General features: G+C 42.8%; 1 protein-coding gene across 3 annotated transcripts in view; it reads left to right on the forward strand.

Annotated features, from left to right (window-relative positions):
* The window catches only part of HOOK3 (hook microtubule tethering protein 3), an 88072-nt gene that overhangs the window by 37668 nt on the left and 35190 nt on the right, over positions 1-15214 (forward strand). For all 3 annotated transcript variants that reach the window (XM_057697952.1, XM_057697951.1, XM_057697953.1), the window contains 4 exons: positions 1056-1118; positions 2775-2858; positions 8666-8829; positions 13226-13366. In XM_057697952.1, coding sequence (XP_057553935.1) covers positions 1056-1118; positions 2775-2858; positions 8666-8829; positions 13226-13366 — 452 coding nt within the window. The remainder of the gene's footprint in view (positions 1-1055; positions 1119-2774; positions 2859-8665; positions 8830-13225; positions 13367-15214) is intronic.

Raw genomic sequence — 15214 nt, forward strand, 5'->3', positions numbered from 1 at the left:
TTCGGTGTTATTTTTTCAATTGGAAGAAAAATCTTTTGAACATCTTTTTAATATTTTTTACAATAAAAGCATAAAAATTGAAGCCAGTATTCTTTTACTCTTCCTGAGATTCCCCCCGCCCCCCAGTTAGGCTACGGGGCCTTCCCTCTTCTCATGACATTAATATAGAGCAGTGGTTCTCAAACTTCAGTGTGCGTGCTGGGCCCTAAGCCAAAGTCTCTGATTCAGTAAATCTGGGCAGGGACCCAAGAATTTGTATTTTTGACAAGTTCCTAGGCAGCACTGGTGGTGTTGGTTTGGGGACCTCACTTGCAGAACCACTGATGCAGAGAAAAAGGTACAGCTGAGCATAACATTTCAGTTCTTGAGAGAGTGCGGTGAAGGCTGAAATTACAAGATCTCTCAATAGTGTCCCCACGTTTCTAATTGTCCCTCTTTCAGACAGAACATAAGAAGGAAACAGGAGAAAATTGAGACATTCAAGTCTGCCCCTGACATTTGTCACAGTCAGAATGTTATCCCTTCTCCCCAAACCCTCACACACCCTCTGGATCTTCCCTGTGTGCAGCACAAGGGTGAGAGAGGCTGAGACCTAGATCCGTGTATGTGTGCCATGTGTCTGTCATCACCAGCCGTCAGCAGTTAATGTGGGCTGATACTGATGTGACCCACATTCAATCTTCAGAAATAATTGCTTAGTGTTGCTGGGTTTTTTTTACTGAAAAGTCAATGTTTTAAATATTTAGCCACATTTTAACGTAAAGACTTGTCTTTTTAGTGGTAAGAATAAGTAATACTTGATGCTCATGACTGGCCCGACCGTGAAACTGCGTACCAGGATTACACGTGTAATTTTAAGTGAAGGCTAAGCCTGCAGCAAAACAGAGCTGCAGACTGAAGAGCTTCAGTGTATAGGAAAACGTTCCTTTGCATTTGTGATTTCGTCATAGTTTTTACACGTCTGTGGCAGCTGGGTGTTCACGGTTGCTGCTGTAAGTGTGTTATATAGAATGTCTCTTGTCTCGTGGTCGTAACCCCTTAAATCTCAATTTCAGCTGATGAGTAAAGAGGCCCCCGTCTCTGCTGGGAATGACGCCTATGTCGACCTCGATCGCCAGGTACCTGGTCTTGCGTTGCTTTTATCCATGCAGAGATTAGAGGGTACACTTTAGATATTAATGAAAAGGATGTTTCAGTTGAAATTGTCTGTGAAATATATTGCTATAATTCTTTATTTTGTTACCTAATATTCAAGAACTTAAGCCATTTTACTAATGGATATCACACACTAATGGATATTACACATTAAATTTGTAATTTGTAATTAACGTATTATTGCACGACCCACTTTAAAATAAATTGACTTCTTTAACTTACTGTAATTCGTGTTATATAGTCATGGTTTTTCTTTTTCCATCAATGATATCTTTCTGTATGCCACATTTAACACAATAGATGCAGTCCTGGAAGATGACAGGCATTTAATCCTGTGATTTATTTATAACACAAAAGAGGGGACCTCCCTGGTGGTCCAGTGGGTGGGGCTCCGAGCTCCCAGTGCAGGGGGACCCGGGTTACATCCCTGGTCAGAGAACTAGATCCCACATGCATGCCGCAGCTAAGAAGTCCGCATGCCACAACTAAAGATCCCATGTGCCACAGCTAAGACCTGGCACAGCCAAAATAAATAAATAAAAATAAATTAATAAATAAATATTAAAAAATAATAATACAAAAGATATTTTACCTTTTGTTTCATGTTATTCTTCAGTTGAAGACGTCTCCTGTACCCTTCATCTTTGTGAAAAAGTGAACGGTCAGGAGATGTTTAAACGCACTAAGGAACTACTATATTTTTTAAGGAACTCTAGGAAGTATTCTTACAGTTTTAAGAGAAAAGTTTATTTGTAATCTTAATTATCCCTTTTTAATAAAATACTGTTGTATTGCCAGTTGCTGTGTTCCCACTGGGACATCTGTTCCAAAGCCTGAGTAGAAATTGTTGTTTTCTGTTCTCTCTCATTTCTTCCCCATGGTTTCTAAGTGTTTTGCAGGAAAATCTTTGGACATGCTCTAATTTTAATTTGTAATTTGTCTTTCCCTTACTTTGTGGTGTTTGAGTTTACGCTTGAATGCATTTTTTTAATCTATATTACAGAGATGTGGTCACATGAAATGAAAAGCCAATATAATTTTATTTTCATCAATTTTTGTCTTCTTAAAAATTAATTTTAATTAATCTTTTTCATACATTGCTAATTTAGAGTTTATTATAATAATGGGACACAACTTGGGAATATTTGGTTGGTGCTGAAAATCAGAATAAAAATCTTTTATTTTAAAACTGTGATATAGAAAATTAACACAAAGGTTTAGTATGACTAAACCGTTGTGTTGAAATACACTAGCTATTTTAACAATTGAACCCCTGTTTCTCTAGCACATATTATATTTTACCAAGGTGAGATTTCTCAGTTATTACGGAATCAACATTACCAAGAACCAAGTAGCCCAGATAGGAGAAGATGTGTGAGAAAACTTGATATGAGGAAAGAACCAAATTCCAAGTACAGAAAAGACAAGACTTAGGACCAAAAGACATTTGAAGTTAGAAGTGCCTTCTTTTGACTCATGCAGAAGGGCTCCTGCCTTCTCCCTGCCTCACAGAAAGGAGAGGGGGGGTGTTTTCGTTCTGGGTTGTGCATGTTATTGTTGTTATGAGTTGTTGCCACGTCCTGTTCCAGTGCTGACTGTAGCTCTTTGTTTGTACCCAGTTGAAGAAAACTTCAGAGGAACTACATGAAGCTTTGTCGGCCAAGGAAGAAATTGCTCAAAGGTGCCATGAGTTGGATCTGCAGGTAAGAGATCTGGTTTGCATCACCTCTTTGAAACGCACCCTCTGAGCCCCGTCATGTGCACTGGGTCTCGCGTGCGGGACAGTTTGACTATAACACAGCCCTAATTCGAGAAGAAAAAGGAAAACAGATCTTGGAGAAAGAGTGCAGGCTGAGCAAAGATCAGAGTATTCCTTCCTTCTCGCAACCCCATTAAATTTGTAATAAATGTGAATTTTAAATGAGATAAGCCCACAAGGAAAGAAGAGAAAGAGGAGAGAGATTGGCTCTCAGGAGGGTTGGGGGAGATTTTCAAATGCCCTGCTGTAACATTTGCCAGTTTCCACGGTATAAATACTCTCACAGTGACTGATTCCAGCTTATTAATGGCTTAACAGTTGGCTCACCAGACTCCTGGATGTTTAACAAGCAGCTTGGTTGTAGCCAGCACACCACTGCTCATCATCGACCTCTGAAGGCCGAAAGGCAGTTGGGAAAAGTGGCCTCAAAGGCAATAGCCAAGAACACCTGTAAAGGGGGAGGGAGCTGCTGTGGCTGAGCCCCGAGCCCCCACGCGGGGTGGAAGGCTGCAGCGAGGTGTAACGGGTGGGTCTCAGATAGGAGAGCTCAGCCCCATTGCCCAGAGGGTTCGCTTCTAAAAAAGTTAAGCACGCGGAAGTACAGGAGGTTAGACTGGGTATTAGTATCGCAGGGTAAGGCCCTTTTCATTTTGACCTTTCTGGGTTCTCTAATTTACAGAAAACTGATTCCTACCTGTGAGGGAAATCTGCATAACAAAAAAGAGAAGGCTCAAGATAAACAGGAAACTAGCCCTAAGGGAAGTGGAGAAATTAGGGTAGTAGAAGAGATCTTTCTTTTTAATTATTTGATACTCTCGTGAAATTAGTGAAGATATTGTGCCTATAAAATAAGGACAAGATGCTGTTTTAAAAAAGAAAAGATCAGAGATCAAGAAACACTAAAAATAGAAACGTCAAAATAAAAAATTCAACAGAATAGTTAAAAAAAAAGTTGCAGAAATGTCTCAAATAGACAGAAAATAAGAAATAAAATCCTTTGTTTGGGATTTACCTCAAAATCAGAGAGGTGGGAGAGTGGATGGAAGCCCAGCTGGTGCCTGACGGCCATGTTCTGATCCTTGTGAAAGCTGGGTAGTAGGTACACAGGGTTCATGATATTTTGTACTAGAAGCCTTTGACTTTGGAAGGCATAGGAGTCGGTCATTGCTTTCGATGCAGAGAGGAAGGAGTGTGATCAGAGCACACCTGTTGGCTTATATAGTAAATAGAGCTGCTCAGATTTTCAAAACCACTACATTTACAAAAATATTTCCCTTATATAGTAAATAATATTTACCTCATCATAATGTTAAGTGCTGTTAGTTGCTTTTCAGAGTTTAAAATTTAGCTATACACAAATGCTGTACTTACAGTAACAATAAAGAAGAGTTGGTTGTTTTTATGAGCAGGATGTAAGTATTATCTCTGGTAGTATGATATTCGAGCCGTACACTGGGGTTGGCAGACTGCAGCTGGCCCCTGTCTCGTTCGTAAAGTGGTGGCACAGGCCACGCATTCCTCGTGGTGCTCTCAACGCTGCAGGGACAGGGCTGAGGACTCGCCACGCGACCTTGGCTCTGAAGGCTCAGCTCTTCACTGCTCTGTTCCTTACAGAAGAGTCTACAGAAGGGCCCCTGGTGTGACCAGATCGCATAGCGAATGGCGGGGCTGCAGAGGGGTTATGGGGAGGTGGGGTGCAGCGCCGTGACACGTTCAGCTCTGTGCCCATGTGACCTCTGATGTGGCGACGTGACCAGCATTGGTCTTCAGCATTTGGACCTGTCCCGTAGAAAAGCGCTGTTGTGAAAGTAAAGGTGCAGGTGACGGAGGTGGAGAAGCAGGATGAGGTGGAGAAGCAGGATGAGGTGGAGAAGCAGGATGAGGTGGAGAAGCAGGATGGGGCAGAGCCGTGAGAGCCCGACGGGGCCCTGATGTTCTGGTCTCACCACGGGGGAGCAGCAGGCAGGACACGGCCGGCCCCTTCTCACTATCAATCTCAGCTCCAGATCACCCGGTTTATTTGTCAGGAACTATTTATTGGGTCCTTAGGTGTGCCCAGTACTGACCTCAGCCTCCCTGGGAAGCTCCTCGGTCACCAGCCTGCTGTCATCCTCCAGCCTCTCCTCTCCGTCTTGCTTTAACCCTCTGCAGAGCACCTTCAGTCTAGGTCTTGTGTGTATTTATTAGTTTACTTTCCTGTTTAATATGATTTGGTCTTGTTTATGTACTCACTGTGCGGATTTGTCTTGAATATGTAACACCTGGGAATAAGAACGGTCTCTGCTTGTTCCGTCGCAGTATCCCTTGCGCCTAGGAAACTGCAGCAGGCCTAGCAGGCAATAGACCCACAGTGCATATCCAAGTGAGTGAGTGAGCGGGTGGGTGATTGAGTGAAACGAGTCAATGAGCGGTTGTTTGAAACTGCAGAGGCAGCCAGAGAAAGGAGCAGGCGTAGCGCTATCACTGCGTGTGGGAAGGGGCGTGGCGCAGTGGCTGTAGTGTCACGTGTCAGAGGAGAGAGTCACTAGACAGCGTGTAAGGTAGATCAGCTGAGAAACAGTGGGTGTAGCCTGTCATTGAGAGATGTCAGGTCACAGCCAAGAGCAGGAAAATCAGGAACAGCAGCACTAGTTGTCTCTTGGAAATAGAAAAGCTCAGTGGGAAGCTGTAGCTTTCCATTATAAGCCCCTTTGCCTTATTTGGGTTTTTTTCTTAAATTATTTTTGAATTATTTTTAGTCTCCTTGTCGACTTAAAAAAAAAAAGCACAATGTGAGAGTTGTGAGTTAAGTTTTATATGGGGCAAAATGAGGACGATAGCCTGGGAGACAGCCCATCAGAAAGTTCAGAGGACCTGCTCCAAAGGGGGGCGGGGTGGGGCGGGGTCAGTGTTATATATGATTTAGGTGAAGGGGGTATGTCAAGTCAAGCACACACTTTGGCAGAAGGTCGCTGCCAGTCGCGAGGAGCCGGTGTCACCATTCATGTCTTTAGTGCTTCTCTAGGTACAAGGAGATGCAAGGATTAGGCTCATAAAATCTTCTCCTGAAAATATCTGACTATTGGAAGGCCTGTTCTGCCAGCTTTCCCCGAGCACAGAGGCCTCTGGTTCCTGGCCTCCGCCCCGAACTCCTTTCAGGGGGTGCTGAAGGCCAGCAGCTGCAGCGGCTCGTGATTTAATCCTGGTAGAGGTGGATGGCAAGTACGCATTTGTGGTTGACAGCTTTTTCTGTGTATGTGAAAAGGATTTCTGCCAAATATATGGAATCAAAATATTTTAACAACAGTTGCTAGTCTGGTAAGCCTAGTATGAAGATGCTGCACTATGCACCCAGCCTTCACGTAAACTGACCACATACCGGGCTAGAAAGCAACTCTCAATAAAATTCAAAAGAATTTGTTTCTTTAGACCGTGCTTTCTGACCAAAGTGCAATCTGTTAGAAATTATTAACAAAGAAATGAGTTTTTTAATTTTAAAGCCTTAAATATTTATTTTACAAAGAATGAAAGAGCAGACATGAATGAAACATTTGCGTGGCACAGGGTTGAGCTCCTGCTCTGCTCTGAGAGAAGACTTAGCGTTTATGGAAACCTGACAAGCTAGAGAGCTGGCACGGCAGACTCGCTCCTTTACTCAGCACACGTCAAGCACCCAGTCCAGGCCACCCCGTGTGCTAGCTGCTGTGGACACGGTGAAGGTGGGGGGAAACACAGAGATGGCGAAAACATCCCTGCCCCCGAGGTGCTTACGTGCGAGTAAAGAAGACAGACGAAAAACAGAGTAAGAATATGGTCTGTCATGTGCTGACAAGTGTTCTAGAGGAAGGGGCACTGGGGGGGGAGGAGTTTGTCCCGACTGGGCCCCCAGCAAAGGCTGCCAGGGGAGGCCACGAGCTAGTAAAACCCTAGGAGGGCGGAGGAGCCGGCCTCCCAGGCTTCCCCGGAGGTGCATCTGGGCTCAGCACACAGGCCTGGGGTAGGGGTCGGAGGAGGGGGGCGACTGGGGTCTTCGGGAACACGGAGATGAGGACAGCAGGTGTGAAGCCTGGGAAAAGGAATCTGTCTGCAGAGACCCGACGGCCTTGGGAAAGGCTGAGTAGGTGGGAAGCCATTGGAGGCTTGTGAGCAAAGTCGTCCTGTGATCTGTGTTATTTTAATGGATTATAGTGGCTGCTGGGTGGAGAACAGACCATGGACGAGGGCCAGCTCAGGGAGACTAATTGAGAGGCCTTTGCAATCATCAGGCAAAAAATTGTGTTGGCTTAAATCAGAATTGAGGGGTGCTGAGAAGCGCTCGAAATCTGCTTGGAGGCGGAGCCGCTGCCGTTTGCTAAAAGCGTGGGCGTGGGTGTGCGGTGAGATGGGACGGCCCCTGCCTGAGCAAGTGGGAGGACAGAGTTAGCATCGCTGAGAGGATGCGTCCCACCTGGACAGGTTAAAGGCAGCCGCCAGTAGACGTCCAGGTGGATGTGATACCCAGTTCAGGGTGCCCGCCTGGAAATAGAAACATGCGCTCTGTCAGTGAATAAATTGTGTGTACAGCCCAGAAACTGGAAGCCACCGGTGTATTAACGAAGGGGGAGCCGTGGGTGTGCCTGTGACAGGGAGGTGAAGAGGCCTTGACCGGAGTGAAGAGGAGGCACAGAGACCCGGAGAGGGCGGTGTCCTGGGAGCCACAGAAGCAGAGGTCGCGGGCCCCAAGGGTGACGGGGCAGTGGCCTGACCGGAACAAGTTCGAGAGAAGATGGGGGGAGGGGGAGACTCAGAAATGGCCGGCAACTTCTGTTTTCAGTTTCTTGAGATGTAGTTGACATGCAGTAAACCGCTCATTTTTGAAGTGTACATTTGTGATGCGTGTTGACATGTGTAAATGTGTGAACCCGGCACCACAATCGGGATAACGAACTCTCATGACTCTGAGCCTCTTCCAGCCCCAGCTCTGCTCTCTGTCACTGTAGATCAGCTTGCGTCTTCTGGAACCATGTGTAAGAGGAGTTATACACAGTGCACTCTTTTTTTCTGCCTGGCTTCTTTCATTATTTCAAGATTCATTCATGTTGTCGGTATTAACAGTTAATTCTTTTTTATTGTCAAATAGTATTCTGTTCTGTGGATGTGCTATAATTTATTTATCCATTCACCTATTGATAATCGTCTGTTTTTCTGTATTACAAATGAAGCTGCTATAAATATACTGCGTCTCTGTGTGGACATGTGCTTTTCTCTCTCCTTGGTAAATCAGTACCTAAGAGTAAAACATCTGGGTTATGTGGTGGTTGCATGTGTGATTTTTTAGGAAGATAGGAACCCCTTTTTCACAGCGGGTGGAGCACGTCCCATGCTGACCAGCGGTGTGACGCGCCTGTTGGTGTTCACCTTCACCAACACGTGCTACGGCCGGTCTCTCTAATTTGGGCGTTTTAGTGGGCGTGAGTGTGTGGCTGTAACGCTGTGGTTGCAGCTTGCGTTTCCTGAGTAACTTGTCATGAGGATCTTTTTGTGTGCTTAGTTCCCATTAGCATGTCTTCTTTGGTGAAATATCTTTTCAAATATAAAATAAAGAACGAATTCTTCCTTACTCTTACGTATTGCTCTGCCTGTGCAGTATTCCAAGATAATGTACATGTTTTAGGTGGAGTTTGCTTGTCCTTCTTTAAAAACAGGCTTTAATTCGTACTGGTAATTCCCAAGTGATTATGCAGATTAAGTGTAATTGGAGAAGATAACTACTGTCTTCCCACATTCTAACAGGTTGCAGCCCTGCAAGAGGAGAAAAGTAGTCTGTTGGCAGAGAACCAGGTATTAATGGAAAGACTTAATCAGTCTGATTCTATAGAAGATCCTAACAGTCCAGCAGGAAGAAGGCACCTGCAGCTCCAGACCCAGTTAGAACAGCTCCAAGAAGAAACGTTCAGGTAAAGCACTACTCACTCACATCTCACTTTTTTTAGATTTGGTAATATCTTTTAAAGTTAATGTAGTGTTAGGACTGTCGGGTAACTGCAGACCAAGGAGGCTGTGTAATTAGTCACTTCCCAAAAGTGTTCCCACACACCATGAAATAACTGCACGTTTAGGGAAAATGCTATCAGTGCTCACCCTCAATATCACTTGCAGACAGAACGCCCCAGCTGAACTATAACTGTGAGTGAAAGGGGGGACCGGCCCACCCCCACCCCGACAGGCGCTTTGAGGCAAGTAAAGGCAGACAGAGAAGAAAGTCAGACAGAGGAGGAACTAGCAAAGGGGCCTGAGGGTGAATTGGAGCGGTCACAGGAAAGATTAAATTCACTCAAAATCGGAAATTACTTTAAAACAAAAAAAGGAAATTCGATCACAAACTGCAGGGACAGAGTTTCAGTGTATCTTCTTAAAGGGCTAGATGCCCCAAGAATACACAGGAATTTTTTGGAATTTAGAGATTGGGGCCCTTTCCGGGGCACAGTTTAAAGAGATGCGAAATAAAGGCCAGGTGCGTGGTGTGTAGAGACAGACTTACTTAAAGGGCAAGCTGATGTAAAGGGGCAGTCTTCTAAACACGTCTTCTGGGAGAGGAAAAGGCCAAAACGGAGGAGGAGGGCCCATTGGCAACTGGATGGTGAAAGGGAAAAGAAGGAAAGGAAAAACTTGGTGTCCTGCAAGACAAAACAGAACCCCAAAGTTGAATGACTTGGCCATATTGTGTTATGATTTACTAGAAAATATATCATGACCTGTTTCTTACGTAGCCATAGATTTTCATGTTAAGACGGTGGGAGAAATTAAATATCAATTAGGTTTTTACTTATCCAGTAACTGAGTATGGTAGCATATCTGCCAGCCTTCATTCTTCCCCAGTGAAATGTTCCTGAACTTTTTGTCTTGTTTTGGCCTTGACAAGAAAAAATAAAAAACTTTTCTTAGTCTTCTCAGAAACCTTAGAAAAACAATCCACCTGCTGTGGTCTCCAATCCGCGGTTCAGAGTGTGATCTGAGGACCCTTTCAGAGAGCTGTCAGGGCCCTCTCTTTCCAACTGCATCTCTGTGCTAGGCTGGATTTCCTTCATGTACCTAAAACCAGTAGAGCAGATGAATGTAGAAACAGCTATGGGAACCCACCTGTCTTCTGTTAAACCAGATAATTTGAATCACAGAACGTAAACAATATTGCCACTCTTCTCACCATTTATTGGTTTTAGAAAATAAAGTTATTTTTCATAAACAGTATGTTGTCTATATTAACATAATAGGTCTGTTACTATTATTTTCAAATGACTGACATCTCATTTATGAGTATTCTTTAAATAATTTCTGTATAAAATAGTAGCAGATTCAATCCAGTACTATATTAAAATAAGCTTTATCCCAGGATTGTTAACCTGTTGGGTATTATTAAATCTATTACAATAACTATTAAATGTATTGTAACTCCTCCAATCCATAAGTTAAAGGAGAAAGAAAAATATAAAATACACTTGGTACATGAAATTCTCAGTAAAGTTAAGAATGAGATGAGGATGAGTATTAATCCATTATTTGACTTTTTTCTAGATATTCTAAAAACCCTGGCTTTACCACTTTCTCACTGTGTAACCTGGGCATGCCTCTATTTCTCTGATAGAAGATAGTCTAGTAGCATCATCTACCTTCTAGAATGTTTGTGAGCAGTAAATGAGTTAATATATGTAAAGTATTTAGAGAATATTGCCTGGCACATAGATGCTGTGTAAGATTTCGCTGTTATTTCTTTTCTAGAAAATGAAATAAGAAAAAGAAATGACATTAAAATATTGGAAAGACAAAAAGTATCAATAAATGCTCATTATTTGTAGATAATATGTGTCCACCCAGAAAATATAACAGAATCAACTGAAAAATTCTTAGAACCAACAAACATTTAACAGGGAGAGGGTAATGTAAGACCTTTACATTGGTCATAAGCTTTTTTAGCAATAACTAGTTAGTACCCTCAGGAAAAACTTCCATTTATAAGTATATAAATGAAGAATTAAAAAAAATTTTAATAAATGCCCATCAACAGATGAATGGATAAAGAAGATGTGGCACGTATATACAATGGAATATTACTCAGCCATAAAAAGGAATGAAATTGAGTTATTTATAGTGAGATGGATGGACCTAGAGTCTGTCATACAGAGTGAAGTAAGCCAGAAAGAGAAAAACAAATATCGTGTGCTAACTCATATATATGGAATCTAAAAAAATGGTACTGATGAACCCAGTGGCAGAGCAAGAATAAAGATGCAGATGTAGAGAACGGACTTGAGGACACAGGGTGGGGTGCGAAGGGGAAGCTGGGACAAAGTGAGAGAGTAGCGTTGACATATACACACTACCAAATGTAAAATAGCTAGTGGGAAGCTGCTGCATCACACAGGGAGATCAGCTGGATGATGGGTGATGACTTAGAGGGGTGGGATAGAGAGGGTGGGAAGGAGTTGCAGGAGGGAGGGGATATGGGGATCTATGTATAAATACATCTGATTCACTTTGTTGTACAGAGAAACTGGCACAACAGTGTAAAGCAATTATATTCCAATAAAGAGCTTAAAAAAACTTTTAAGTAATACAAAGGAGTTATATGACAAAAACTTCCAGGTTATACATGAAGCATAATACTGTATGGAGAAAGAGAACATATTTTAAGTGTTAAATTAGCATATAATTTGAACTTTATTCCAATTCAGAGTTTATGTTCATCTAGAAGTGTTAATGAACAAGAGATTCCCAAAATATTTTGAGAACAAAGTATAATGAGGGAGTACTTGCCATACCCAGTGTTGAAGTATGTTATAAACTATACTAATGAAAATAGCTTGGTACCCGTGCAGCAAAATACAGACGTCAGTGACACAAATGAAGACCCAGAAACCAGTCCAGGTATATGTAATGTGATAAAGGTGGCATTTTCTAATCAATAGGGAAAGGTTAAATTATTTGGTAAAAAGTTTTGGAACAGTGGGTAGATATTTTGGCAGGAAAAGTTAGATGCCTGCATTACATTGTATACCCGAATGAATTCCAGAGAAATTGAAAACTTTAATGTTAGAAATGAAACCATATAAATACTAACAGAAGACAAAGAATTACAAGGAAAAAATAGTTGCACATTAGAAGTAGAAACTATACTTGTATGTGGAATCTAAAAAGAAATTATACAATGAAGTCACAGAACAGAAACAGACTCATAGAGAACGAACTTATGGTTACGGGGCGGGAGCGGGGTGGGGGGGATAGATTGGGAATTTGGGATCAACATGCACACACTGGCATGTTTAAGATGGATAACCAGCAGGAACCTGCTGTACAGCATGGGGAACTCGGCTGAATATCATGTGGCAGCCTGGATGGGGGGGCCTCTGGCGGAGAATGGGTACACATATATCTGTGGCTGAGTCGCTTTGCTGTGCACCTGAAACGACCACAACATTGATACATGGCTATACCCCAATATAAAATAAAAAGTTAAAAAATAAAAATAAAAAAAAGTAGAAACTATAAAATATAAGATTTATCAATTGAATTACATAAAAATTAAGAATTGTACATTAAATACATATATAAAATTAAAAGTAAATAAGCAATGATAAATATTTGTGACATGAGAAAGAATCTTGTAAATCCAAAGGAAGGAATATGCTAAGCAAAACAAATTAACTGGGGCTTCCCTGGTGGCGCAGTGGTTAGGAATCCACCTGCCAAATGCAGGGGACACGGTTTCAATCCCTGATCCGGGAAGATCCCACATGCTGCGGAGCAACTAAGTCCATGCACCACAACTACTGAGCCCATGCACCTAGAGCCCATGCTCCGCAACAGTGAGAAGCCTGTGCACCACAACGAAGAGTAGCCCCCAGTCTCCACATCTAGAGAAAGCCCTTGCAGCAATGAAGACCCAATACAGCCAAAAACAAACAAACAAACAATCTTTTAAAAAACCAAAACAAATTAATGTAAATTAGGAACAATATTATCCATATTTGGGGGGAAAAGATCTATGAATAGAAATCAGACTAGAGGTTATACTCTAAGAATGTTAGCAGTAGGTGTCTGTCTAGAGTAATGCATAACTTCTACTTTCTTTGCTTTTCTGCATTTTGAGAATTTTTGAAAGGAATATGCGTTAATTTCATAACTGAAAATAAAACTTTCCAGGATAGTTAAAACTTGGAAATACAGCCTATGGTCACAAAAGTAGGAGACAAATCCAAGAAGAATTAACTTTCATGTTTTTTACTTACTTTCACTGTTCTAAGGAGAATTATTTGACAGTAAATAGTGCTTCCTTGGTCTCTTTTGTTTTGGTTACAGACTTGAAGCAGCCAAAGATGACTATCGGATACGCTGTGAAGAGTTAGAGAAGGAGATCTCTGAACTCCGGCAGCAGAACGACGAGCTGACCACGTTGGCGGATGATGCCCAGTCTCTGAAAGATGAAATAGATGTTCTTAGGTAAACAGCCTTCCCACCCCTGTAGGGTCTCACACCTGTCCTCCCCTAGAGCAGTCCTGCGACTGATTTCACACTCTCGGGTCTCAGTGTAGGAATGTGTTTAAGAGCCAGACCACCTGGGTTCAGATCCCAATGTTACCATTTAGCTCACCTCTATGGACCGCTTTCTCATCTGTAAAATGGAAATAATACGCACACCTACCTCAGACTGACGTGTGGAATTAAGTGAGTTTATATTTGTAAGCACTTGGAACAGTGTCTGCAAATAAGTGTTGTGTATAAATGTTGAATAGGAATTAACCTCTGACCACCACTTGTGTAGCTCTGAGGTTTCTCAGGACCGCTCCTGGTCTTTGAGTTTGCATCCTCCAGTCACTTGGTCTTCCCCGTTCTCGGATGCTGTCGCACCCACAAGGCTTCCTGCTTGCTGGCCTCAACCATTCCCTCACCGGGCACCTCACCCCCTGCCACCTTTCTGCTTGTGTAATCTGTCTTCTGTCAGATCACTCTAACCATCTATGTTTTGTGCTTTCACTCTTTGCATACTGAGAACAAACAGAGAAAATGACACAGTGATATCGTTTTTTTGTTTGTTTGTTTTGTTTTGTTTTTTCTAATTTTAATTTTATTTATTTATTATTTTTGGGGGGTACACCAAGTTCAACTGTTTTTATACACATATCCCCGCATTCCCTCCCTTCCTTGACTCCCCCCACCTCGAGTCCCCTCCACCCTCCCCTCCCCAGTCCTCTAAGGCATCTTCCATCCTCGAGTTGGACTCCCTTTGTTATACAACAACTTCCCACTGACTATCTGTTTTACAGTTGGTAGTATATATATGTCTGTGCTACTCTCTCACTTCGTCTCAGCTTCCCCTTCACCCCCCGCCCCCTCCCAAACCTCGAGTTCTCCAGTCCATTCTCTTTATCTGCGTCCTTGTTCTTGTCACTGAGTTCATCAGTACCATTTTTAGATTCCGTATATGTGAGTTAGCATACAATATTTGTCTTTCTCTTTCTGACTTACTTCACTCTGTATAACAGACTGTAGGTCTATCCACCTCATTACATATAGCTCCATCTCATCCCTTTTTATGGCTGAGTAATAATTCCATTGTATATATGTGCCACATCTTCTTTATCCATTCATTTGTCGATGGGCATTTAGGTTGCTTCCATGTCCTGGCTATTGTAAATAGTGCTGCAATAAACATGATGGTACAAGTTTCTTTTTTTTTATTTTTTTATTTATTTTTTTATTTATTATCTTTTTGGGGGTACACCAAGTTCAATCATCTGTTTTTATACACATATCCCCGTATTCCCTCCCTTCCTTGACTCCCCCCCTCGAGTCCCCCCACCCTCCCCGCCCCAGTGTGATATCGTTTTGTCCTGCCGCAGACTAATGATCCTTACTTTCCTCCCGCTGGTCCACTCTTCTCCTGCTCATCCATAGGTCGCTCTGGCCCCATTGCTCTCTTGGCTGTTACATGTTTCCACAAGTCTTCTCACCTGACTGCCTCCACCACACCTCTCCCGTGCTTCAGTCTCGGCAGATGACACTGTCTCCTGCATCGAGGAGCAAGGCCATGCCCTGTGGACCCTCCATGTGCAGAGCCTCCTGCATTCCCGCCCATCTTTTCTCTTTTGCTGCTCGCGTGTGGACCTGTTACTCGCGCTCCTGTCCTGTGCTAACTCCTTCAATGCTCTGGGTCACAACCCTTCTTGCTTCCGCAGGGACTGTGCTACATCAGTTACCATTTCTCTTCACATTGGATCTCTCTTCTTAGCATATATTTATATGTTTCTGTCCCTCTTATCTTAGAAAAAGTGAGAGACGTATTACTCT

Source organism: Hippopotamus amphibius, chromosome 10 (assembly GCF_030028045.1).
Source record: "Hippopotamus amphibius kiboko isolate mHipAmp2 chromosome 10, mHipAmp2.hap2, whole genome shotgun sequence".
Classification (NCBI taxonomy): Eukaryota; Metazoa; Chordata; class Mammalia; order Artiodactyla; family Hippopotamidae; genus Hippopotamus; species Hippopotamus amphibius.